This window comes from Vidua macroura, chromosome 30, assembly GCF_024509145.1.
Source record: "Vidua macroura isolate BioBank_ID:100142 chromosome 30, ASM2450914v1, whole genome shotgun sequence".
NCBI lineage: Eukaryota > Metazoa > Chordata > Aves > Passeriformes > Viduidae > Vidua > Vidua macroura.
In genome coordinates this window covers 2,191,286-2,217,317 of record NC_071600.1, presented here as the reverse complement: position 1 = coordinate 2,217,317, position 26,032 = coordinate 2,191,286, and the positions used below count along the sequence as shown (strand labels likewise).

At 56.8% G+C, this 26,032-nt stretch overlaps 2 protein-coding genes and 2 pseudogenes across 2 annotated transcripts; 2 read left to right on the top strand and 2 right to left on the bottom strand.

The window, feature by feature from the left end:
* The window catches only part of LOC128820667 (uncharacterized), a 2,212,279-nt pseudogene that overhangs the window by 1,113,380 nt on the left and 1,072,867 nt on the right, over nt 1-26,032 (bottom strand).
* LOC128820669 (uncharacterized) overlaps nt 1-26,032 on the top strand; it is a 1,091,286-nt pseudogene that overhangs the window by 992,787 nt on the left and 72,467 nt on the right.
* On the bottom strand, nt 7,096-14,227 carry LOC128820646 (serine/threonine-protein kinase pim-1-like). The gene is made up of 6 exons (XM_054001449.1): nt 14,218-14,227; nt 9,131-9,672; nt 8,973-9,023; nt 8,402-8,768; nt 7,610-7,786; nt 7,096-7,368 (listed from the first exon to the last, which is right to left on the bottom strand). Exons 1-6 carry the CDS (start codon nt 14,225-14,227, stop codon nt 7,262-7,264), a joined length of 1,254 nt encoding a protein of 417 aa, XP_053857424.1. The 3' UTR covers nt 7,096-7,261.
* Nucleotides 16,777-18,090, top strand: LOC128820692 (olfactory receptor 14J1-like). The gene has a single exon (XM_054001505.1). The coding sequence runs from the start codon at nt 16,978-16,980 to the stop codon at nt 17,908-17,910; it is 933 nt and encodes a 310-aa protein (XP_053857480.1). The 5' UTR covers nt 16,777-16,977; the 3' UTR covers nt 17,911-18,090.

Below are 26,032 nucleotides of genomic sequence, written 5' to 3'. Positions count from 1 at the left end.
AGAGCAGGTTTGGCATCCGCCTGGACCTGTGGAGACCAACCCAAGCACCTGCAGCAGGGTGTGTTCCCCCCTTTGGACAGAGGCTTGAGCAGCAGCATCTCTGTCCAGCCACGAGCCCCAGAGCTCTCTTTGAGAGCTGTGAATTAAAAGGCCTTTATGCACACACTTTTCACATCTTCCCTGTCTGCTGGGTTTCAACTCTTGGCAATATGCATTTGCCTCTTGCTTGGTGGATGCGGCTGTGGCCCAGGGCCAGCAGAGAGCTGGGCTGTGAGGGCCAGGCAGCGTGGAGAGTCTTGGCTGATCTTGGTGTGTCCCTGGCCTCAGAAAAGGCTGGGAAAGTTTACCTCCCAAGGCATCCTGCTCATTGGCTCTCCCCGTGCATCTTGGAGAGAGCAAGGTAGGCATTTCTGGCAGCTGGGCATCAGCAGGCCTTAAAGTGGGGCTGTGTTGTGGAGCGAGCCCAGCTGAGATACCCTGAGGGGAGCCCCGTGCTCCTTGCTCCCCTGTACTGACACATGAGCGTTTCTCTGGTTTCGGGATGACCCTGGCTGTGTCAGGGGGTGCTACGTGGACACGAGACAGCCGGTCCCGTCCCGCTGGGTCCCAGCAGTGCCTCGCAGCAGTCCTGCATCCACGTCAGGATGCTGGCCAAGAGAGGTCTTGGAAGCTGAGGCAGCTGATTTTAAGCTTGTGCAGTGCCTACAGGTCAAGGCCAATGGAGTTCCCTCAGGATACAGCAGTCCTGAGGGGTCTCCCTTATTCAAAGAAATCGGCAGACAAATGCACTGTCTGCCAAAAGCCCTTTTACTGACCTGGCAGGAGGGCAGGGGTCTGCACCCACTGGAATGTTTCTCCACCACCTATAAATTTCAGTGGGTTGATGTAGGAATTGTATCAAACATACCGTCCATCTTTACACTGCTGAGGTGATTCGATAGGCAGAGGGTTAGAAATACATTGTGTCAGATTGCTGTACTTGAAGCTGATGTCCAGGCCCTGGCCAGGAGCCGTCTCCATGCCCCAAAGCAGCACAAAGTCTTCCTCATGGCTTCCCTGCACAGGGCTGACTCCACACCTGCCCTTAGTTCTTCTGCTAGACTATGGCTAAAGCTTTTTGTCAAGTCACTCTCAGGTCAAGTTAGGCCTGCCAGGTTTTTCTTATGCTAACTGGTGCTAAGTACTTAGGTAGGTCTGTGCTAATTACTTGTTTACTCATGTGAATTGCTTGTGCTTCCTTCTGTCAAACAAAGGCCTCGTTTCATTGCCAAAGGTGCCTGAGGCCACCCACTCCTTGTGGCAGCAGTTGCTTTCCTGTGGAATGTTCTACCTCCCCAAGAGTAAAGAGGGAGCTGGAGAAAGAGCTTGCCAGGCTGCTCTCCATCCTCTCCAACCAGCACTCGTGGGTCAGTGGAGAAGTCCGAGCTGAGCGCAAAGGTGCAAATGGAACAGCCGTGCACAGGAAGGCTCGGTGGGAAGGATGATCCAGGAACCACAGGCCTGGCAGCCTGAGCGTGCTCCAGGGGAAGGCCTTGGAGCAGATCCTCCTGAGTGCCATCCCACGGCACCTGCAGGGAACCAGGGCGTCTGCTGGAGGGTGGGGAAGCTCTGCGGAGGGACGGGGACAGCTGGGGCTCCTGGCGGGGTGTTGAGGGATCTGTGCGGGAGTTTGGGGGGGTTGGTGCTGGTGGGGTGTTGGAGAAGGAGTTGTGTGGAAGGGGAGACATCTAGGCTGGAATTTGAGTCAGTTGGAAGGCAGCATCTGTGCTTTGGCACAGCTTTGGTTAAGGAGGGCAGAAAGAATATCTGTGACTTTTCCTCTTCATGGTCCTGATTCTGCTGCAGGGAACAAGAGGGGAGAGCTGCACTTTACTGGCCACTTAGATATCTGTACTAGGGGAGGATTAGCCCTTTTGCCATCTACTCATTTCTTTGGGCTACTTTTGTACCACTGAGTGGACTTTCATTTCTTCAGAGCTTTTTTCCTTAAGAGAATTAGGATATTATCATCCCTTCATAGAAAACCAAAGAATGGCCCTTGTTTTTGCCCTTTTTTTGTGTAGTCTTATGTTCTGTAAAGTGATCCTCAGTGGATGAGGTTAAAGCAAATGAGTTGCTGCTTTGAGATGGGAAGCAAAATTCCAACTATTCACCTCCTCACGCCATCCAAATTAATTTGGGAAGTTTGCAAATATTTGGAACTACTTGAGTTGAACAATGGGAAGGAAAGCTTTCCTGAAGTGAGGATTCTTACTTGCCAGATTCTTCTGTGCCTTTGCCACTAAGGTGTTTTTGTGCTGAAGGCAATAACTTCAATGAGAAAATAATTTCAGCATGGGGTAAGAGCTTCTGACAGAGACCAAGTGTTGCCAGCAGTTGCTCCAGGTGCTCCTGCCAAGAGCCCCTGCAGGCAGGAGCGCAGCCCCCAATGCACGTGGGCTTTGGCTCCCTCTGGCGCAGAAGCCCCCCACGGGCACAGGTCTCTGGGGCAGGAGAAGGGCACCAGAGCTGCCAGGGCTCGGGGGGTGGCAGGTCTGCTGGGGCAGGGACTCTGCCACACCTGCTGATGTCAGCGCTCCCCGGGCCCCAGGGCTCCTAGCAGCATTGGTGCCCTGGCCCACACGTTCCTTGTCTGTGTCACACCCGCGGGTTTAGGATGGCCACCAGCCGGGACGTGTCCCAAGGAGGCCGTGCCAGCTTCTGTGGAAGGCCCCGTGCCCTTCCCAGCACAGCTGCGTTGGCAGCCCTGGGGGCTCCTTCTGCTGCCCTGAGCCCGCAGAGCAGGGCAGCGTTTGCTGATGGTTTGAGCCGTTCCTAAAGACCCTGTCAGGCTGTCTTAGACACTTGGGGTGAGGAATTCCTTCCAACCTGGGCCACTTTGGGTGGGCTGGGGTCAGCCCCAGGGCAGGGGGCAGTGTGTGCAGGGCCCCTTTGTGACACGGTGCTGCGTGGTCACCGTGGCATGGAACGGGACAGCGTGTCCAAGGGCCCTTTGTGACATGGGGTGACACAGGAGCTGGCAGTGACAAGACCGCGCCACAGTGCTTGGAGCACACGACAGCACAGGACAGGACAGAGCGGTGCCGTGAGGAGCCCCCGCACAGCGCACTCGTTCGTGTCTGACCCGGAGCTTTTCCCAGGCGTTATTCCTGGAACTGACCTTGAGGCCAGACCACAGGACTTGCTGACCTGTGGCCTTCCCGAGGCTTCTCTTCTGCAGGTGCCCTTGAGGGCAGACCGTGGGACTTGGTGCCCCGGAGGCATCTCCCATCCCTGCCACCGGTGCCCTCGAGGCCAGACCACAATCAATCCTTGACAGGATTCTCCTGTCCTTGTGGCAGGAGCCCTTGAGACCAGAGTGCAGGACTTGCTGTCCTGTAGCCTTCCTGAGGCTTCTCTCTTGAAGGTGCCTTCCAGGCACGACTGCAGGACTTGCTGACTCGGAGCTTTTCCGAGGCATCTCTCCTGCAAGTAGCCTCAAATCCAGTCACTGCCATGGAGCAGAGATCCCTGAGAGTGCCCAAGCTGGCCTGGGTGCAGGAGGAGGAAGAAGGCCCTGGAGCTGCCCCAGTAGAGGAGATCAAAGAGGTGGTGCGGTTCAAGACTCTACAGGAGGGTGAGTGGCAGAGCTGGGCTTAGGGTTGGTGCCTGCAGCCAGCTTGGCACCACTGCATCCCATCCCACTGCATCCCATCCCATGGCATCCCATGGCATCCCATGGCATCCCATGGCATCCCATGGCATCCCATGGCATCCCATCCCATCCCATCCCATCCCATCCCATCCCATCCCATCCCATCCCATCCCATCCCATCCCATCCCATCCCATCCCATCCCCTGGGGACATGCCCACGGACAGGACGGAAGAGGGGCCGGGCAGACACCCCGCAGCGGCCGTGCTCCATCCCCTGGGGCATCCCGGGGCTGTCCCTGCCTGGGGAGCGCAGGGCTGGGCTGTGTTCTCCGGCCTCTCCCGCAGCCCCTCAGCTCTGGCTGCGCTCGCTCTTTGCCAGATGCAGCCGTGGACCGCACACAAGAGCAGGACCCTGCCCGTGGCCTCTTCCGCAGAACAGCGCAGGTACCTGCAGCCATCCCCACCTGGGCTGGGCCTGCTGGCACCGCTCAGCCGAGCACCGTGCTTGGAGCATTCCGTGGAACACCCCTGGCTTCCTGCCCTTCTCCTACACCTGGTTTGCAAATTCATCAAGAGGATTCAGGAGGAAGAGACCCACACCATGGGCACAGGGCTCAGAGCATATTCACACACCTTCAAAGCCAAGACCTGTGCTGTCCTGCTGGATATGCTCCTAGAGGGGGGGTTTTGCAATCCAAAGCAAATAAGCAGCCTGTGGCCCAGGGTTTGATCCTCCCAGGAATTGCTTGGCCTCCCAAGCCATGCCCGCTGGTCACTGGAAGCCTTTGAGGCCATGGCAGTGTGGTGGGGAGGGAAGCACTTCTCTGGGGAAGCTGGGGACATTCCTCCCTCTGGCAGCTTTCCAAGTCTCCCCGTGCCTTCTCCAGCTGCCCGCCATGGTGAGGTACATCCACCAGTGGCTCATGGACAATCAGTTTGCTGAGCACAGGCTGAACAGGGCCCTGCTGGATCTCACCAAAGAACAGCCCACTGACGTAGTAATGATGCTCCTGCATGTGGCCCCACCCTGTGACAGGTATGGGGCCACCTGCCCAGAGGGCTCAGGGCTCCCCAGCCCATCTGCACAGCCTGTGCCAGGTGTCTGACCAACAGAGAGTCCCCAGGGCCCTCTGGCTGCTCCCCTTCAGATTCTGGCCTGAGAAATGCCTGCAGCCTCGGGAGAGATGTGATGGGCGAGGCCCCTGTCAGTCAAAGCAGGGGCTGGTCCATTCACCCAGTACAAGCCAGCCTGCACTGTGACACACAGCAACAGAGTGCCAGGCACAGCTGCGGGTGCTCCCCGTGAACCTCAGCTCTGGGACCCCTGTCTGCCCCAAGCTTCAGGGGCTGCAGTGGGAGCCCGGCTGGGCTCTGCCCTGGGGCCATCCTGCAGGGACAGCTGCAAACAGGGAGCATTCCCTTGCCACCAAGAGCCAAGCCAGGGCTGCAGGGCAGCTGCTCCAGCCCGGGCTGCACTGCTGAGTGCTGTGCTCTGGGGCTGGGGCTCCCCGCACAGGGGACTGGACTGGTGTGCCAGAGGAGACAGAGAAGCTGCAGCTTCAGCCTAACTGAGGTGGGGGCATGGGCTGGGTAGAGTGGGGAGGCCCAAGGGGATTCACAGAGCTCATCCTGCTGAAAGGACAAGGAAAAGGGAGTGGGAGCTCAGCAGTGAGGAGAGCTGAGGGCTGGAGAGCAGCTCTGAAGGACACTAAAATCCAACCAGACCTCTGAGACATTGCTGTTCCTCAGCCAGTGGCAGGATGAGTCCCGAGGTCGGGGGCTCAGCCTTCCTCGTGGTGAGGGGCACCAAGGAAGGCAGCAGTGTGATGGAGACTGCCACGGGCTGGGAATTAACTGGAGGAAAAGAGGGAGCAGATGGGGAGTAAAAGGCAGGTGGGAGAGAGAACTGTTCAGAGAAGGGCTGAGCTACAGCTTGAGCAAGCTGCAAAATGGCAGCTGGGGTCATCCCAGATTGATTTCATTTCAGAAGTTATTGAACAAGTTTATTTTTTGGGTGGTGGCATGTTTTCCCTGGGAGGTGTACACTCTGCAAACTTGAGCTGTGTTGCTGAAATGCTCAAGCAAGGCTGTGCTGCAGGGCACACCATTTCTTCTTTGGCTGATTCTGGCCCGGTGCTGAGCTCCAACAGAGCCCTGGCAGAGCCCAGAGCAGCCTCAGCACCCGCAGAGCCCGGCTGCAAGGAGAGAAAGCAGAAAGCGCCCGTCAGCTGAAGGCTCCTGTCCCCTTGTCCCAGCCGCCCGCGGTGCCCAGGCCATGCTGGCCGTGCCCAGAGCGGTGCCCAGAGCTGCCCATCACTGCTGCCTTTGGCAGCAGAGCAGGAGGGCAGGACATGTGCCCAGCCTGCAGCCAGCCACGGCACATCCAGCCCTCAGCAGCTGCCCAGAGCAGGATGCTCCTGTGCTCGCTGCCATCTCCCCAAAGCTCTGATCCCACCATGCCAAGCAGACGGGACCCACCTGACGCCATCCACCGCTGGAAGAAAAGCTGGTCCCAAACGATGTCCTCAGCCTTCTCCAAGGGCACGGCCCATCCACGCCGCAGCTGCTCCCAAGCACTTCCCCATCCAGACTGGACCCCACCTAGAACGCTTCCTCCAGAAAAACACACAACAATGTTAGAAAATATATTAGAGACAAAAAGGGGAAACAAGAAAAAAGGTCAAAAATCTTCTCTCTGTCAGGGGCTTGAGGAAGGCCCAACCCCTGCATGCCAGGGAAAAACCCACCCACAGGTGAGGGAAGCCCAGGCTTTCTCCCTTCCCCCCTGCACTGCCCCCCAAAATAACGGTGATCCCAAAGCAAACAATGGCAGTCAAGCAGCCCAAGCCCTTCCTTGCCTGCAAAGCAAAGCAGCCCCTGCACAGGTTCTGGAGTCCCACCTCTGCTCCCACCATGGGGGTTGGTTTGTGTCGGGCTGGCTGCCCCAGCCCCAGCCCCAGCCCGGGGCACGGTGGGTGCTGGGGGCTGTTGGCAGGGCCAGGAGCCCACTCCCATTTCGTACCCACCCCAGCCCATGCCCCCAGCCCTGCCAAAAGCAGCCTGGCAGCCGACTGAAGGATCAGCTGCATCCGCCCCAGCAAAGGGGGAACCTTTGGCTCCCAGCCAGGCTGAGCAATGCCCAAATCTGGGAGCATCCCCCTGCGTGTGGACTCATCTGCAAATTCCCTGTGGGGCCTGGCTTTGGAGAAGGTGCCAGAATCCAAGTCCATCATCTTCAGCTGGCCAGGCCGAGGAAGAGATGGTCATCCTTGAGGTTGTCCTCGGTGTCTCCAGCAGCAGCAGCCCCACCTGGTGCAGCTTCTCCAGGGGCTCCTTCTCCTTCCCTGGGGCCAGACCAGGCTGTCAGGGTTCTGCCCAGGGCCCCAGCTGTCAGGGAACCAGGACAAGCAAAACCCGGGGGATGGTGGCCACCAGTGCTTGCCACACCAGGTCTTCAGCTCAGCTCCAGCCCAAGAGCTGCGTGTTCCCTTCTGCTGACCCCTGCTCAGAGCTACAGGCAGCACAAAACCTGTCTGGTTGGCTTTGCCACTGATTGCCAAGAGATGTGTGGAGCTGTTACCTGCCAGGCCCCTGGATCCAACTGTGCATGTGGAACTCTCCCATCCTCTAGGGCAGAGGAACACCCTGCACCCAAGGATCACGGAAAAGCTCTTCTAAGGACGGCCTGTCCAAGGGCTGCATGGACAAACACCTCTTAATGACATCCTGGCACTCTGGGGAGAGAAACCAGGAATCACCAGTCAGTTGGAGAAGTTGCCCCCCTGTTCCCATGCCCAGGCCATGCTGGGTGTGCCCAGAGCTGGGCCTGAACTTCCCCATGGATTCTCTGTTTGGAGGAGAGCAGGAGAGCAGGACTTGTGCCACCTCCTCAGCAGCTGCCAGAGCGGGATGCCCACGAGCTGCTGCTGTCTCCCAGCACTGGTATTGCCCCCGTGGCCCGAGATGAGGATCCACCTTGAGAGAGCCGTCGTGGGAACAAGATCCGCCCCCAGATGATCTCCTGGCCCCTCCTGAACGGGTGCTTGCCCATGACCAGGTGGCACAGCAGGAGGCCCAGGGACCAGATGGTCGCTGCCTCGCCGTGGTAGCGTCGGTGGTGGATCCACTCTGGTGGGCTGTAGGACAGGGTTCCTGTGGAACACAGACAGAGTTCAGCAGGGGGATGCTGCTGCTCCCAGAGCCTGGCCCCAGCACCCCTGGGCATGTGGGGGCTGCCCCAGTGGCACACGGGGTGACCGCTGCCCTCTCGCCAGCACCTGGGACTTGTGTACAGACTCGGGGCTGGAAAAGAAGCCACTGGTGCTGAAAGAGGGCAGCAGAAACCCTGGGAAGGCCCAACAATGACACACAAAAGAAAAACTCATCCAGTGGTGGAGAAACCCACTCGACTCCCTGCCTGCACAGCCCCCCAAAAATGTGAACAAGTCAAGGCAAACACGGGGAGCAGAGCAGTCCAAGCCCTTCCTCGCCTGCACACAAAACCGTCCGGGGCACGGGGTCAGACCCCCCTCTCTGCTACCCCCATGGGGGTTTTTGTCGGGCTGGCTGCCCCAGCTCCAGCCCCAGCCCAGGGCACAGTGGGTGCTGAGGGCTGTCGGCAGGGCTGGGAGCTGGACCCCCTCACACCCCCACCCAAATCAACCTGGCTCCAGCATTAATCCCATCCCAGCTGCAATAGGGGGAGCCCCGGTGCTGCACCCCGGCTGGGCCATGAGATGCCCAGGAGCATCCCCTGGCAGGGCTCACCTGCAAACTGGGTGTAGGCTGTGTCTTGGAGGAAGGCGCCACAGCCAAAGTCGATCAGTTTCAGCTGCCCGGTGGCCAGGTCGAGCAGGATGTTCTGGGGCTTGATGTCCCTGTGCAGGACCCCGCAGCTGGTGCAGTGCCGCACGGCCTCCAGCACCTGGCGGAACAGCCCCCGCGCCTCCTCCTCCGGCAGGAACCTCCGCTCCGCCAGGAAACCCGACAGGTCCTGGCACTGCTCCGGGCGCTCCAGCACCAGCAAGAAGCTGTCGGGGAGCTGGAGCCACTCCAGGAGCTGAATGACACCAGCGCAGCCAGAGGACACCTTGGCCAGCAGCACGATCTCCAGGGGTGCGCTGGTGCCGTCGGGCTGCGGGAGGAGCGCGATGCCGTCAGTGGGGCTGAGGCCGTGCCGGGGCTGGGGAAGCCCTCAGCCAGCCCGGGATGCTCTGCATGCCCCGCTCAGCCCACGCCCGCTCTCCCTGCAGGGCTCCCGGCAGCTCCCACCCTGCCGGGCCCCGGCTCATCCCCGCCCGGCACGGCCCGGCTTCTGCCGCTGGCCCCGCTCACTCACCAGCTCGCCCCAGTGCCGGATGCGATCCCGCGGCACCCTTTTGATGGCCACCTGCGACCAAGGGAGAGCAGCGGGTTCAGCTCGCCCCCCGCCTAGCCCAGCCCCATCCTCCTCCTCCTCCTCCTCCTCCTGCGCCCGCCGCCGGCCCCGCCGCTCACCGGGGCGCCGTCCGAGAGCCGCGTGGCCGCGAAGACGCTGCCGAAGCCGCCGCTGCCCAGCAGCGAAGCCAGCCGGTACCGCTCCTGCAGGGCCTCCTGCGCCTTCCCTGCGGGCGGGACGCGGCTGTCAGCGCTCGGCCCGGGGCCAGGAGCGGCCCCCGAGCGCCCCCCGAGCGCCCCGGGCCGGCCATCCCCAGGCGTTCTCTGCTGGCAACGGGACAGCGGCGGCTCGGGGCCGGCGGCCGCGCTGCCGAGCGGCGGAGCTCGGGCCGGGGAAGCCGCAGCCGAGGCGGCGGCAGCGGCCGCGCCGCCTGTGTCCTCCGCGGGGCCCGGGAGGAGCCGGGGCCGGGGCTGGGACTGGAGCCCACGTCGGGGCCGGGGCCGGGCTCGGGCCAGGCGGAGCCAAAGGGCGGCGATGCCGCCCCAGCCCCAGGCACTGATGCCCGCCCAGCAGCGCCAGCGCCAGCACGGCCAGAGCCGGGCGGGGGCGAGACCGCGGCGGGACGGCCGGGGACAGGGACAGGGACAGGGACAGGGACAGGGACGGGGACGGGGAGGGGGACGGGGACGGGGACGGGGATGGGGACGGGGACGGGGACAGGGACAGGGACGGGGCAGCCCCGCCCGGGGCCGGGGGCGGGTCGGGGGCATTGCCCGGCCCAGCAGGGGAGAGGGAGACTGGGAGAGGAGGGGACAGCGGGAAAGGGAGAGCGGGAGAGGGTGCGGGACAGCAAGAGAGGGAGAGGAGGAGCAAGAGGGAGTCGACAAAGCCGCTTCTTTCGCTGCTTTCGCTGCTGCCGCTGCTGCTGCTGCTGCTGCTGCTGCTGCTGCTGCAACTGAAGCAACTGAAGCTCCGGGGCCGTTTGTCCCCGTGTCCGTTTGTCCGTTGCCCGCTCGCCCCCGCGCCCAGCCCCGCGCTCCCCAGGGCAGCCCCTGAGCCTGTGCAAACACGGGAACTTTGCCGTGTTCAGCCCAGACCCAGAGTCTGGACTCCTGCCCAGGGGCACAGGAATCCTCTAGGGTGCTGCTGTGCATTGTCCCTGCTGAGGGTCAAACCGTATCGGGGCACATTCCCTGGCTGGAGGATTCCCTGGCCCTGGCCCTGCACTTATGGGTCCAGCATTGCTTTCCAGCAAAAACGGGAACATAAACTGTGTGCAGCTCATGGTATTTTAGAGTGTCTAGAACTCGCTGAGTCACCAATCTTAGAGGTGAGATGCATTTGGAATTCATGGCATGGAGAAGTAGTGCAAGATGGAAAAAGGGAGCAGAGAAATAAATAGAGGAAAACATCTTGGATTGTTTCTTTCCATTTTCATTTCACTTTGGGAAAGCTGTTTCAGTTTTCCTGGAATCTTCTCCACAGTCCTGTTTGCTCTTCTCAAGAACCCTTCCTGAAGAACGAGGTGCAGCTCCTGTCACAAGATGTGCCACCAACTGCGGCTTCTCTTGGCTTTCCACCGTGTGTGCAGCAGGACTCTTGCAGCAAAGCAGGACAAAGGTTTGGAGAACTTGACAGCTTGTTGTTTCTTTTCCTGGTGAGTTGGGCAGTTGTGCCACTGGTGAGGTTTTCCTTGTGACTGTTCCAGCCTTGGAAAACAGGAGGTGGAGCCAGGACTTGTTAGGGAATACAAGCCTGACTGAATTCAGAGAAAGAATCTCCAGAGCCTGCAGCCAGAAATGGAGAGTTGTGTGATAATCATTTCCACATCTCCATGGACGGCTGGAAAGTGATCTAGAAGATGAAAATGGGCTGACAGAGGTTGTTTGTTTCTGTGTTCAGTTTGGGTGATTCTGCATCTCCTGTGCTGGTATAAATCAAGAGCACAGTCAGTTCATGATAAGCACCAGAAGAAGCTGGACCTCTGAGAGCAGGTGACAGAAAGAATTTGAAAAGGAGAAATGCAGGGAATGACTTGGTGGACTTTGTCTGGAAGAAGGGTAGTTTTTTCTAATTATTTCTAGTCCATTGCTTCCGCTTTTATCCCTCTTTCAAGGCCATTTGCATCCCAGATTCCTCATGAAATGAGAACCCTGTATTTCTGGAACTGCCTGAAAGATACCCTGTTCTTCTGCAGGGACACTCAGGCTGAAACAGGAAGCCATTGTATTAAATTTTGAAGCAATTGTATTTAAAAAACCCAGTTCTTAAGCAGAGATTGATGTCACTCCCCCAGACCAACCACCATGAGCAAATCTCAGGCTCAGCCTGGAGCAGTGACCTTGAGGGGTGTCCCCACTGCAGGGAGGAATCTCCACAGCTCCCAAGAAGGGAAATGTCAGGAGATGCTGCCATTAAATTTGGGATGGGGCTTTTCTAGTCTGAAGTGCTGCCCTGTGGGTCAGATGTGCCCAGGCTGGGCCAGCTCAGCAGCTCTGCAGAAGCTCTCAGTGGTGTCACTTGGTTATTCCTTTCTCTGGAGATTTTTCCAGCCCTGCCACAGCTTCAGCTCCCTCTGAGGATTTGGAACTTTGGGATGGAGGAGTTGGGCTGGTTTCAGCATTATTCACCCCAAAAGCAGCACGACCCCCCTCCTTCATTTGCCACTGCGGGCTTTGCAAACAGAGCCTTGCTGGAGTGGTTTGAGCCCTTTGCAGGCAGAGCCTCCTGCTCCAGCAGGAACTGCCTTTCCTGTGCCAGGAGCAGGGCAGGTCCCGCTGCAGGAAAAGCCCCAGGCCAGCCCCAGCCCAGGGAAGGCCTCGGGCACAAGGGCAGAGTGCCGTGCTGGGAGCTGTGCCAGGGAGAGCCTGAGGCACCAAAGGCACCTTGGCAGCAGCAGCTGCTTGCAGGGCATGGCCAGAAGCCTCCCTTGGCAAGCCGGCCTGGTGGCCAGCACTGCAGAGCTGCTGCCTCAGGGCTCATTCCTGGCTGGGCTCTGCCCCAGCCCACAGAGCGTGACCTCAGCCCTGACTCTGTCCCGGCCCTTGTGCCTGAGCCCTGCAAAGCCCAAAGGTCACCTGTGCCACCCTGGCTCTGCCAGCCCCTGGGGCAGGGAGAGGAAAGGCAGAGAAGGGGCCGGCTTTGGCTGTGGGATGTGGGGTCCAGCAGAGACAATGAGGAGTCAAGGGAGTGGATGGAGTCCACTGAGCAGCCCCTTCTCCCCATGCAGTCCTGGAATGGTTTGGATGGGAAGAGCTCTGCAGTGCTCATCTCATCCAAACCCCGCGATGAGCAGGTGTAGGAATTCCCTTTGGTCCCCTCTGAGCACAGGGTGGGAATCCTGCATGGACACAGATAAAAGGCGCTCTTCTCCTTGGGACTGAATCCTGTTTATTCTAAAGGAGCCACCACAGATCCAGGTGACACCTCAGGGGGTAACAGAGGCCGAGGCATCTGGTGGCACCCGCAAGAGAGAGAATGTCTCGTCCTGGGGGGTTTTGAGCCCAGGGAAAAATGGGGTGGGGCAGAACCAAGAAGCCACATCCATGGGGACACAGGTGAGGAGAAGGGGAGAGGGGAGCAGGTCAGGGAGAGACCACCACACCTGAGGCTTAGCAGGGGGAGGGGAAAGGTGTGTGGAATAAACCAATGTGACATAACTCCATAGTGCAATATAAAAACTACTCAGTGCAAATTCCCAAACACCCAGTGCAAAACAACAACTAAATAACTATTTAGTGCATCACAACAAGCAGGAACACCTTTCACCAGATCAGGTTGTTCAGAGCCCTCTCCCAGCTGGGCTTGAATGTTTCCAGGGATGGGGCACTGACCACCTCCCTGGGAACCTGCCCTGGTGTGTCACCACCCTCATCATCAAAAAATTCCTCTTATCTCTCCTTATCTGAACCTTCCTTCCTTCAGTTTAAAACCACTCCCCTTTGTCCTGTTGTGACAGGCCCTACTAAAACCTTTGTCCACCCTTGTATTTCCACTGAGCTGGGTTTCCATGGCAACTGCCAGGACAGGTGACCCAGGTGTCACCCCCAGTGAGGGCTGCCATGGAAACAGTGCCCAGCACGGCCCCTTTCTGTCTGGCTGACCTGGCCTTTGGCCCTGGCACTGCCCTTTGCTGCTGGTTCCGCGGCGCCTGAGCGGCCAGCGCGGCACAGGGCAGGTGGCCGTGGCACAAGCCCCCAGCACGGGATCCCCTCTGGCTCTGGGCAGTGACAGCAGCCCTGAGCAATGTGCTGGCACCGTGGGGTCAGTGCAGTGACCATGGCCACAGCCCCTTGCAATGGCCCAGGGCAGGTTGGGATGATGATCCACCCTCAGAGCTGGCCCAGGGCAGCTCTGCAGTGCCCTTCCCCACAGCCTGTCTGCACAGAAGCACTTCCAGGGCTCTCTGCAGTTCCCTTCCCTCACTCTTGGGTCACTCACAAACCTCCCAGCTTGGAGCTTTGAGCTGCAAGGAGTTCAAAGCTTGTCTGTCCTTCAGGAGTTGGTCTAATTCTACCCTGAGCCAGCTCTGGATTTCTGTTTCTAGCAGAACTTCCTGTATGTCTACATCATTCCTTGCATGGTTCTGCCTTGGGGAAGGGGAACCTCCTTGGAGGCAGCTTGGTCTTGGCACACCCTTGAGGAGGGTGTCTGTTTTCAGTGGGCAACTTAGGACATTTAGATTGCTTAAAAAAGAAGAAGAAAACCCTTCTTTGGCTGTGTGCAATGAGTTCTCCAAGCAAAGCAGGCCCCAGATGAGTAAGGAGAAGCAAGGTGGGCTGGGGAATGTGGAGCAAGGTTGTCCACACTGGGTCAGAGCTCAAGGCACAGCTTCTCTGAGCAGGCCAGACCTTCTTAAGAGAATTCCTGAATCAAATAGAATCACTGAATACTGCAATCACCTCTGCTATAAAGAAAACAGTATAAAAATATACCCTTTAAAATAGGAAAAAATACTTCTTAGAAGCTCTTTGAAATAATTCCCCATAACTGTAGTAGGAAAACTTCCTGATGAACTGCACCAGACCAGAGGGAAATCAAGGCAGAGCCATGGTTTTTCAGGATTTGCTTGATCCTAATGAGCCCTGTGGTGCATTTGGAGCTGAGCCCTGGAACCTCAGGGCCTCAGAGAAGATTGCACAAAACATTCCAGGAGTCAAAGGCAGAAGAAAACCCCAAAGTGTCTCAAAGCATTAATGGGACCTACTGAGGTCCATCCCCAACACAGGCCCCTCATGGACTCCTTGGAGGAGAGAGCTGGAGGCCAGGATGGCACAAAAGCCTCTCAGAGATTCAAAATGGCACAAAAACCTCTCAGTGTGGAAAGGAAAATCCAAAGTACCTTAAAAAAGTTGAGTATCTCAAAGTATTAATGAGCCCCACTGAATGTCAGTGCAAAGCTCTCAAGGGACTCGTTAAAGCAGATAATTGGGGCCATGATTGCACAAACCTCTCACAGAGACTGTAGCAAAATGGAAACACCAAGTACCTTAAAAGAACTGAAGTACCTTGAAGTATTAATGAGCCCCACTGAGTGTTGTTCCTGACCAAGCCTCTCCAGGGACTAATTACAGCAGATAATTAGAGGCCATGATTGCACAAAGCTCTCAGAGACTGCAAGGCAAAAGCCAAAGTCCTTTGAAAAACCTGCAGTGCCTGGGAGCATTGTGGAGCCCCCAGGGCCATTGCTGAGCAAGGCTCCCCAGGGACTCCTTCCAGCAGATCCTTGAGGCCACTGGGATGTGGGCTAGGGGGGGATGCTGAGGGCAGGACAAGGGGCTGACAGTGCCCAGCCTGGCTGGGGCTGTGCCAGGAGGCCCCAGGGCCTCAGGACAAGGTGTCTCCTCACAGCCCTTGGTGGCACAGACCCTGCTGTGCCCCAGGCCACCAAGACTTGGCTTCTCTTTGTCCCCACCTGTCATCAGTGCCTCCAGTTCTCTGCTCTGCCTGGGGCCTGGGGACACTTTCTCACTCGTGTCCCTCAGTGGGACCCATTAAAAGTCAAAGCAACTTTGGAGTTGGATTCTGACTTGGAGTTCTGGAGAGGTTTCTGCAGCTCCCTCTCAGGGCCTGATGTTCAGGGCCTGAGCACAAAGCCCCAGAGGCTCATTCAAGTCCTTGTGCTGTGTCTGTGCTGCTGAGCTGGGCCGGGCTCCTGGCACAGAGGGTGATGCTGGTAAGCAAGCAGAGCTTCAAAAGCACATTTCTCTGGATGAGCAGCTCTTCTCCCAGCCCAGCAGGGCTGGGGCACTGCCTGCAGCCAGCGCGGGCACAGCGCAGAGGCACAGAGAGCTTCAATCAGTCAGGGCTGGGAAGGTGCTGAGAAGTGCCTGGGGCAGAATCACTGCCAGCCCTTGGCACAGGAACCTCTGGCTGCAGGACAATGCAGCTGCAGCTCCTGCAGTGATCTCCTCAAGCTGGAACATCCCAATGCCCACAGACCCTGTGAGTACAACTCTGAGTATTTCTGGTGCAGGGCAGGCGAAATGCTCATGAAGCTCTGACATGCTGAGGGGTTCTGATCAGTCATGGAATATTTCCAAGATAAGGATTTTGATAAAAAATAGGGAATTTCCTAAGACTTTGTATTCAGTTTCCTACTACTGGAAAATGGATGGGATGGAGGAATAAATATTAAAGGTTGATTAAGAATTATAAATTAGGCATTTTGTCAAGTGCCTGAGACATATGAACTGTTACCTTTAGTGATGTACAGGTTCACAGGAGATCCCTAATGTGCTTGCAGCCACTCTGCCCATGGACAGCAGCAGCATCACCTTTGCTGGAGCCATCAGGCTCAGTCTGAGCTGTCCTTTCTCCAAGCTGCAAACAGAACCTGCCCCAGCCAGTGCCCTGCAAACAGGCAGGGTTCTGTCAGGCCAAGGAGAGTGCACAGAGATTTGGGGTCTGTGAGTGCTGGCAAGGAGAGCTCAGGCACAGGGAAACATCTGCAGGAGGAAAATGCCCAGGAAGCAGAGAGAAGATCAGGGAAGGAAAGAAAACAAAACCCTGAAATGCTGTGGCACGGAGAGTTTAGAGATGTTCAGGGGATCCCCTCCAGTGCAGCCCCTCCCTCTGAACAAGCCCCCTCCCTCCTGTGCCCCCAGCCAAGCCTCTGCCCTCAGGGCCGGGGCTCCAAGGCGTGCAGCCCCTCCTGTGCAGGCAGAGCTGCAGCAGAGCCGTGGGGCAGCTCTGCAGCCCCGGGCCCAGTTCCCTCTGCAGAGCACAGGGCTGGGGGCAGCTGCCCGGCACTGGGGGCTCTGGCAGGGTGGCACAGCTGGCTCAGGGTGACACAGCTGTCCCCAGTGCCCAGCTCTGGGCAATGCTGGCAGTGCAGCCAGGGAAGGAGCTGCATCTCCCTTCATCCAATGCCATCAGAAGGACACTTGGAAGTCTTCCTGAGATTCCAGTCCAAGCTGGGAGCTTCAATCCAGAGTGCAAACCTGTCCTAGGGCATCTCTGAGTTATAAATTCATGGAGAAAGGCAGAGGTGTTGTGACACTTAAAATGCTGCTGGGTTGGTGAAATGAGCAAATATGTTCCTGGGTACAAATGTGGAGCTGGGATGTGCTGGATCCATCTGCTCTCAGCAGTGCCTGGGGGTATTTTAGGGGAAGCATGGGAAGGTGATCACCCTCCACCTGAGAGAGGTTAAAGCCCAGAGAAACTCTGAACAGGTCAGAATGTCAGGCCATCTCCCCTCACTCTCCTGTCATCACTTTGCCTAGCAGAACTTTTTCTGTTCTCCCTGAGATCAGCAGAAATGCTGAGGGTTTCTGATATCAAATAATACCAGGAGAGACATGGTGGGAGCTTAAAAAGAAAACCTCAAAAATCCTAAATACAAAAAGGTGTCTGTGTGTGTTCCAGGGGAGGGTGTATGGGAAATGATTTTGGTTACAGGTATCTCTTCTAACTCATCACTGTCCTTTCTCCATGAACAGGTGCCCATGTGCAGCCCCAGCCAATGTCCAACAGCAGCTCCATCAGCCACTTCCTCCTGCTGGCACTGGCAGAGACGCAGCAGCTGCAGCTCCTGCACTTCTGCCTCTTGCTGGGCATCTCCCTGGCTGCCCTCCTGGGCAACGGCCTCAGCATCAGCGCCGGAGCCTGCGGCCACCACCTGCACACGCCCATGTTCTTCTTCCTGCTCAACCTGGCCCTCAGCGACCTGGGCTCCATCTGCACCACTGTCCCCAAAGCCATGCACAATTCCCTCTGGGGCACCAGCACCATCTCCTACACAGCATGTGCTGCACAGGTGTTTCTGCTTATTTTCTTCATGGGAGCAGAGTTTTCCCTCCTGACCGTCATGTGCTACGACCGCTACGTGTCCATCTGCAAACCCCTGCACTACGGGACCCTCCTGGGCAGCAGAGCTTGTGCCCACATGGCAGCAGCTGCCTGGGCCGGTGCCTTTCTCTATTCACTGCTGCACACAGCCAACACATTTTCCCTGCCCCTGTGCCATGGCAATGCCCTGGGCCAGTTCTTCTGTGAAATCCCACAGATCCTCAAGCTCTCCTGCTCAAATTCCTACCTCAGGGAACTTGGACTTCTTGCTGTCAGTGGCTGTTTAGCACTTGGCTGTTTTGTGTTCATTGTGTTCTCCTATGTGCAGATCTTCAGGGCTGTGCTGAGGATCCCCTCTGAGCAGGGACGGCACAAAGCCTTTTCCACCTGCCTCCCTCACCTGGCCGTGGTCTCTCTGTTCCTCAGCACTATCATGTTTGCCTACCTGAAGCCCCCCTCCATCTCCTCCCCATCCCTGGATCTGTCAGTGTCGGTTCTGTACTCGGTGGTTCCTCCAGCCCTGAACCCCCTCATCTACAGCCTGAGGAACCAGGAGCTCAAGGCTGCAGTGTGGAGACTGATGACTGGATGGTCTCAGGTACATTAAACCACAGGCCAATTTCTGCAAATCACTTGTAATAAAAGTCTTCTTTGATACTTCTTGTTGGTTTCGTTCTGGGATTTTTTTTCATTTGTTTTGATTTTTTTTCAAATTGTCCACAGAGAAATGTCATTGTTTGTGCCATTTCTCATTTTGTTTCTCTCCACATTCCCTGTGGCCACAGACTGTGTCAATGAGGGTCTGCGCTCTTGGTGGCATTAAAGGAACTCAAGGATCTCCCAGCAAAGTTTTCTACAGAGATGCCCTTTTGTTGCCTTTTCTGGAGCTGCAGCAGCAATGTCTGTGTGCAGAGCTGGGGCAGATCAGTGCTGGCACAGCAGCTGTGCCCAGCAGCAGCAGCAGCACTTGGTGTTGCCAGTGCTGCTCCCGTGGCCCTGCCCCGCTGCCCTGGTGGCCCTGGTGTTGCTGCAGGGCCTGAGTGCTCTCGGGGCCGGGCACAGTCCTGGGGGTGGCAGTGCCGGGGCTGCAGCAGGGGCAGGCCATGGGCACTGCTGGGGCAGCGCTGACGCCTCAGGCCAGGGCCTGGGGGCTCCAGGCTCCTTGCCCAGGCTCTCTCAAGAACACGGCCAGGCCAATGCTCAGCACAGAAAACCCCCGTCAGCAGCCCCAGGCTGGCCGTGGGCAGGCTGGGGGCAAACAGCACGGCTGGTGCTCTGCCAGGGCCCTGGGGGAGACGGGAAGGAGCAGCAGAGCAGGGGCTGATCCATCCCCAGTGCGCTGCACAGCCCAGGGCAGCGTCCCAGAGCGTCCTCATGGAGCTGCCAACAACATCCCCCCTCTGCTGCCCTGGCCTCTCCCCCAGCTCACACAGGTGCTGCATCCTTGCAGGCACAGACACGGCAGCGCTGGCTCAGGAGCCCCTGTTTGCATTGCACACAGCAGGCAGGAGCACCCCCGTGCTGGTGCTGTGGGGACATGAACCTGAGGCAGCACAAATGCCATCAGCCCCTGGGGCCAGGAAGGGCTGGGGGACACCAGGGAAACCACTCAGCTTTGTCCTGGCCTCTGCACTCAGCCAGAAAGTTTGTTCCCATCAGCTGGGACTTTCCTGTCCCACTGCAGATGCTGTTGCTCAGAGCCAGGGCTGCCTGGCAGCCGCCCCCAGACTGCCCTGAGCATTTCCTTGGCCTCACCTTTGCTTTCTTTACTCTTCCCTGGTGCAGATTTCTTCCTCTTGCCCAGCCCTGTTCCCTGCCCTGCACACAGCCCATCCCTGTTTGCCCTTTCCTCTCTGGCCCCACTCCCCATTGCAGTTCCTGACTTGGCACCATGGGAACGGCCCTTGGGGAGCAGGATCATCCCACAAGTGCTGCAGGAATTGTCTGCAGGCTCCTGCAGTGCCTGGTGCTGCTCCCTTGCCAGAGGCAGCCCAGGCCAGGGGGGCACATCTGGGCTGCTGTGTCTGCCTGTGGGGCTCCCTGTTCTGGGCAAGGAGGAGGAGCTGCAGAGGCTCTGCAGGACTGACAGGATGGGCTTTGGGGCTGTGAGGAGAAGCTGAGGGACCTGGGCTGCTGCAGCTTCTGAAGAGGAGGCCCAGGGCCGATCCTGCAACTGCTCCAAGGGTGGTTTCAGAGAATCCCAGAATCAGCGAGGCTGGAAAAGACCTTGGAGATCATCAAGTCCAACCTGTGCCCTGACACCGCCTTGTCTCCCCTGAGCCTCCTCTTCTCCAGGATAAACAAGGTCCCTGTGCAGAGCCCTCCTACCCTCCAGCAGATCCACACTCAGACCCAGCTTGGCGTCATCTGCAGATTTGCTGATGGTGGACTCAATCCCCTCATCCAGATCATCAATGCAGATATTGAAATCCACGCTGGCTGGCTCTGAGCCCTCGGCCATCCTGTGGCTGCCCTGTGATGGCTCTCAAGGTGATCTGTTCCAGAACCTTGCCAGGCACCGAGGTCAGGCTGACAGGCCTGGAGTTCCCCAGATCCTCCTTCCAGCCCTTCTTGGCTATGGGCTCACAGTGGCACCTCCAGTGCTCTGGCACCTCCCTGCTGAGCCAGGACTGATGGTAAATGATGGAGAGCAGCTTGGGGAGCTCATCCACCAGCTCCCTCATCCCCCTAGGATGGATCCCATCCCATCCCATACACCTGTGAGCATCTGAGTGGCTCAGCAGGTCCCCAGCTGCTTCCTCCTGGATTACAGGGGGCTGTTCTGCTCCCTGTGCCCATCTGCCTGCTCAGAAGAACTCTTGTCCTGAGGAGAACCTGTCGATATATTGAAAATTGAGACAAACAAGATGTTAAGTACCTCAGCCTTTTCTTTATCTGTAGTTGCTCTATTCTCCACTGCTTTCAATAATGAGTAGAGGTTGTACTTCACCCTCTTTTTGCTATATATTTTTTTATAAAAATGATTTCTATTATTATTCCAGAAGCTGCCAGGTTAAGAACTAATTGAGATTTCACCTCATTCCTTTTTTTTTCTTCATGACCTTACAACATCCTTACACACTTCCAGAGTTGCCAGTCCTTTTTTCCCTTCATTTCCCACAAAATCTCCATGGGCAGCCAGGACAGTCATTTCCATCACCAGGTCATCTTTTGCCACACTGGGACAGGCTGCTCCTTCCCCCTTTAGATTACTTTCTTGAAACGTGTCCATCCTTCCTGCATCCCTTTGTTTTTATGGGATGTTTCCCTTTAAAAAAATCACTACCTGATTTGGTACTCCCCAAATCAGCATCCTAAATAGGCCAAGGTCTGCCCTTCCTAATTCCTGTGTGGAAATTTTCTGCTGCCCCTCCTTCTTTCACAGAACATTGAAAACTTGATTATTTCATGGTCACTGTGCCCCAGGCAGCCTCCGACCCCCACATCTGCCACCAGCCCCTCTCTGTTTGTGAGCAGCAGGAGACAGAGCTTTCCTTGGGAGTGGAGTGTTACCAAAAATTTGCTAAAACAGAAAACTCCTTCACACCAATGCAGCATTAAGAAGCAGCATTCTTTATTCAGCCGGATGCACGGGGGATAGCTCCTCCCAAAGCCGAGCATGCTGAGTGCAGGAAAGTTTCTGTTCATGTTCTGTATTTTGCACACATATTCATTGATTGTCCTGGACTAAACATACATCTAATAATCATTTCCCCCAAATCATTAACATATTTCCCCTCCCCTTTACCCATGCTCTCTTCTGTCCTGGGGGTCTCTCTGGTGGTCCCTGGTGGTCGTGGACCCCAATGTTCCCATGGGCCTGGCTGAGCTGGCAGGACACTGAGGCTGGTGAACTTCCAGCTCCCCTTCTCACACATTGTGTGGGCATTGTGTGGTTTCCATAGGCCTGGGGTTTTGGAGAACAAGCTCCAGGTGTCAGCTCACCTGGTGGAGACAATTTATCATCTGGCAACATGAGGTCACAGAGTTATGTGAAGTCATCAAGAAGCTACAGCATCATAGACTGTCTCTGTGACATCCCAGAGCCAGCTGTGACATCCCAGAGGGGCTGTGTGACATCCCAGGAGGGCTGTGTGAGGTCACTGGGTTGGTCACTCCGCCCCAGCTCCCCCTCACAGTTTCTCCCAACAAGTCCAATGCTGTTCATGCCCAGCGGGGTCCCTGTCCCCCGCTATCCCCCCGGTCCACCTGGAGCCACAGCCTCCACCAAAGGATGTTCCACAGGATCCAGCCCAGAGCCTGACACGGGGAAAAGGGGCCAGGGCTGTGTGACCAGGACATCAAGGACGTGGATTATCCAGGTCCCTGTGGCCTGGGTTGGGTTCCCCAGGGCAGGAAAGATGTCTGGCAGCTGGAGCAGGCTTAGGGAAGGGCCTCCAAGGTGGGGCTGGAGCCCTTGGGCTGTGAACAGAGGCTGAGGGAGCTGGGCTTGTCCAGCCCGGAGCAGGGAAGGCTGAGGGGCTCCTCCTCCCAGCCTGGCAGTGCCAGCGAGGAGGGGATGGAGAACACAGAGCCTGGCTCTTCACCGGGGGCCTGGTGGGAGACAAAAGCCAATGGGTGGAAGGGGAAAGAGGGGAGATCAGCCAGGCCAGGAGGAGATGAAATGAGTCAGGCTGGTTTCAGCATTTCCTCAACACCAAAAGCAGCCTGACCTCCCTTCTACATCCACCACTGACAGCCTTGCAAATCAGGAATTGTTTGAGCTGTTTTTCCCCCACTCCAAGATGAGCATCCTGATACAAGAACTTAATTGTATTTATATCTATCACAGAACCACATTTCCATACTAAATTCCATTTTAGTATGGAAATCCATGTGGTTTCATAATAAAATCCATTCTAGTATGGAAATCACTTGTGGATGCTGGCGTCATCAGACGCTGCTGGGACGTTGCACATAGCTCAGGGAAGAGTGTGATTGTTATTAAATTGTGTCCTGTTCAACTGTGGTCTGTTGGCAATGAAGAGAAACTTTCTGTGCCTCTGAGTCTCACCAGTTCCTGACACCCAAAGGACACAAACCTGATGAGTTCTGGTTCCCACTCCAGTGGCTGCACTTGGAGCTCCCTCCATCCCCAGAGCAGAGCTGCCTTGTCCCAGAAAGTCCCTGGCAATGCAGGGATGAAGGAAACAGGACAGGCTGTGGGGATCAGGGGCAGGGCACGGCCAGGGATTTGGGGTGGTTGTGAGCCCAGGGCAGGACCCGGCCCTTGGCCTTGGTGAACCTCATCCAATTGTCCTGGGCCCACGGCTCCAGCCTGTCCAGATCCCTCTGTGAGTTTGTGGGCCCCAGGTCGGGCAACTCCCTGAGGGCTCCTCTGACAGGGTGAAACCCTCTTTGAAGCAGTTCTTTGTTAGGAAAAGCAGACACACAGGATTTTTTCATTCTTCAGGTTCTTGTTTTATTCTTATCAAAACTTCAGCACACTGTCTGCACTCAGACCTTACATGTGTGAAAACAGCACAGAACTGCTAACAAACTCGTGCCACAAGGTTTTTTTAGCTCTAATCTAAAACTAAACTACCCAATTAAGAAATGACACCTAGATTATTTCCCTTTCTAACTCAATAACTGGCCCCTAAAGTCTGCAATGCAAATTTTTCCGCCCAATTACAAGATACCACCGAAACCCTAGAAGAAGAAGGAAGAAGAAAGAACAAAGTACTTTGAGACAACACCCTGCATCCTCCATATTGCATCTATCTACAATATGCTAAAATTGCTAAAATCTAAATTTGTCACCCATGTGACATACTAAACTACTCTCTACAATCTCTACAATCTATTTCACACTTTTGTGGACTCTGGTTTACTTTGAGGCTTAGGAAGCCTTCTCCATGAATGAGGGTCAAAGTCAGTGTTTTCCTGGGAGTCAGAGCACCCCAGGGCAGACAGGGGGATTTCCCCCTTGCCATGGGTTTCCATATCCCTCTGCAGAGCTTCCTGCCCTCCAGCACAGTCACACTCCCACCCAGCCTGGGCTCGCCTGGAAATGACTGAGGGTGCCCTCAATGGCTTCGTCCCGATCAGCAATAAAGAGATTTCACTGACCTGGCCCCAATCCTGAGCCCTGGGGACAGCCCTGGATGTGACTCCATTCCTCAGCTGCTCTGAGTGCCAGGGGCATGGATGAGGGAAATGGTGGGGAGGAGGAAGGGAGAGAGTCTGATTGATTGTTAGCCATGAAGGGTCTTGATTTTCATCTCTATTCGGACTGCATTAGAAGATGCTGGGGGTCAATATCAATTGGACATTGCTGATATCAATCTATAAACAGGAAAAGAAAACAGGAAAAGAACACAGGACAAAACAGTTATCCCTACATAGTCTTCAATATAGTCTATTCACTTTGAATACACTTCTGAAATCTGTCTAATTAACCACAGAAGAATTGAAAACTTCAGTTATTCCCAGAGGCTATTCTTGATTGGGCGATTAGAACAACTGTTTATGAGATTTTTTAAGACAGAATTCCTGAACTGAAGAGCTCAAGAAAGAAGAGGCCTCTGGAGTAGGAAAATTCATCAGCAACCTCCAAGGGGCTGAGGATCCATCCCCATCAGAGCAGCAATGAGCAGAAATGGGCAGAGCTTTGTGGCTGCCCCAGCTCTGGGATGGGCCCTGGGCCTGGAGCAGGAGCAGCTCTGGAGGGCCCCAAGGCCGGGGCTCTTGTGCTGGCCTGGGCAGATGGGATGGCAGCAGGGGCTGCAGAGCTCTCAGCAGCTGAGGCCGAGGGGAGCAGGGCAGCCAGGGAGCCTCCTTGTGCCTTGGGCAAGCCCCTTCCCCCATGGCTGGGGCTGAGTCCTGGCTGAGCTGCAGCTGCTGCTGTGCCCTTGGCAGGGGCTGAGGCCGTGGGGCCAGTGGCCAGAGCAGCCTGGCCTGAGCAGAGCTGTGGGGCCAGAGCCGGCTGGGCTGTGCTGGGGAGAGGCCCTTGGTGCTGCACAGAGCTCAGGGCAGCTGGCAGAGCTTGCAGGGAGCTGGGCTGGGCTCCGAGAGCCTGGCCCAGAAACCATCAGTGTCCATCTCAGCCTGGCTGAGCGTGCAGGGGCAGGACTCAGCCCAGGCCTTGTGGGGCAGGGCCAGCGCCTGTGCAAGGCATTGAAAACAGGCAAGTGCCCGAGAGAGGAGGCTGCTCTGTGCCCTTGGGGGCATGGACACAGCAGGGAGGGGGCCCAGGACATTTGTCAGCGCCAGCCTCTGTCCCCAGCCCTTGGCAGCCCTGGCTGCTGAGCCCAGCTTTGGCCTGGGCTGAGTTTGGCTGTGGCCCAGCTCCATCCTGCTGCGGGGCTCAGGGCCTGTTCCCGGCCATGGCCAGCCCTGGCCGGCCTCTCTGCTGGCCCAGAGGCCAGCAGAGCCCGGGGCAGGGCTGTCTGTGCAGCCCCACAGGTGCCACGGGCTGGGCAGGAGCTGGCAGAGGCTGCCCAGCAGGGAGGCCATGGGGCACAGAGCCCCAAGGCTGCCGTGGGCACCACGGCACAGGGGCCGTTCCCAGCCGCAATGCTCCTGTCCTGGGCTGGGCCTGCACAGGGGCTGTGGCACCATGGCTGGGCCAGCACAGGGCCACCAAGGGGCCACGCAGCCGCTGCCGGGGCTGGCAGCAAGGCCGGGCACAGACAAGGAATTGCTGAGCGTGGCCTGCGCTGGCCAGGGCTGACTGTGCCAAAGGCAGAGCTCAGCTGCCCTTGGGGGCTGCAGGAACACTCAGGAGCCCAAAGAGCCTCCATGGCTGTGCTGGAGACCAAGGCTGGAGCAGGGAAATGCAGGGCTGCTGCGCCATGGCGAGGGCATGGAATTCCAGCACACACCTCAGCTCTCTGATGATCCCGGCACCGTGCTGGGCCCTGTTTCAGCCTGGAGAAGAGCAGATGTTGATGGCACAGGAGCCCTGCGGGGCTGGCAGGGACCTGCAGCTTGCAAGGTGCTCTGCTCTCCCTCAGCTCCTCTCTGAGAGATCCAATCCCAGCTGGGCACCTCAGGGCACAAGTGGCACTGCCTGTTCATGGGCACACAGCTGATGCCTGCCTGGAAAGGGGCACAGGTTTTAATACCTGTACATTTCATATTATACAAGCACATTTTATTATCTGGGTCACTTGAGTACTTTTAAGAAACAGCAAAAGTTTTCCTCCAGGAACAGGAATTTCTTGGAGGTGTAGTGATGACAGGAGGAGAAATACTGATCCTGCCTTCTACTTGTGTCACCAATATCCTGTTTATTATTTCCTCTCCCTCTTCCTTCAGCGGTTTCCAGCTCTCCTGTTGAAATGGCCATGACTAAGGGCATCTTTTCACTAGACCAGGTGCATCTATGTACTTCCCTTTGCTCCCAGATTTCCTCCTCCAGATGCTTTCTGCTCATTCGAGTGCCTCTCAATTGACTGGCTTCATGCTTTGAGCTTCAGGGAGTTGTCCAGTCTTTCTGAAGTTCAAATAAATATCACATTAGACAACATCCTATTTGTGTTTCTATCTATTACAGAATTACCTTTTCTTATGTCTCTGTCTAAAACTGTTCCTGTACAGAAATCCCTTGGGTGAGGGGGACATGTCAGATGCTGCTGGGACATCCCAGAGAGCTGAGGGAAGAGCTGGGATGGTTATTAAACTGTTCCAATGTTCAACTTGTGTTTATTGGCAAGAAACCTTTCTGTGCCTCTGAGTGTCACCAGGCCCTGAGCCCAAAGGACACAAACCTGATGAGTTGTGGT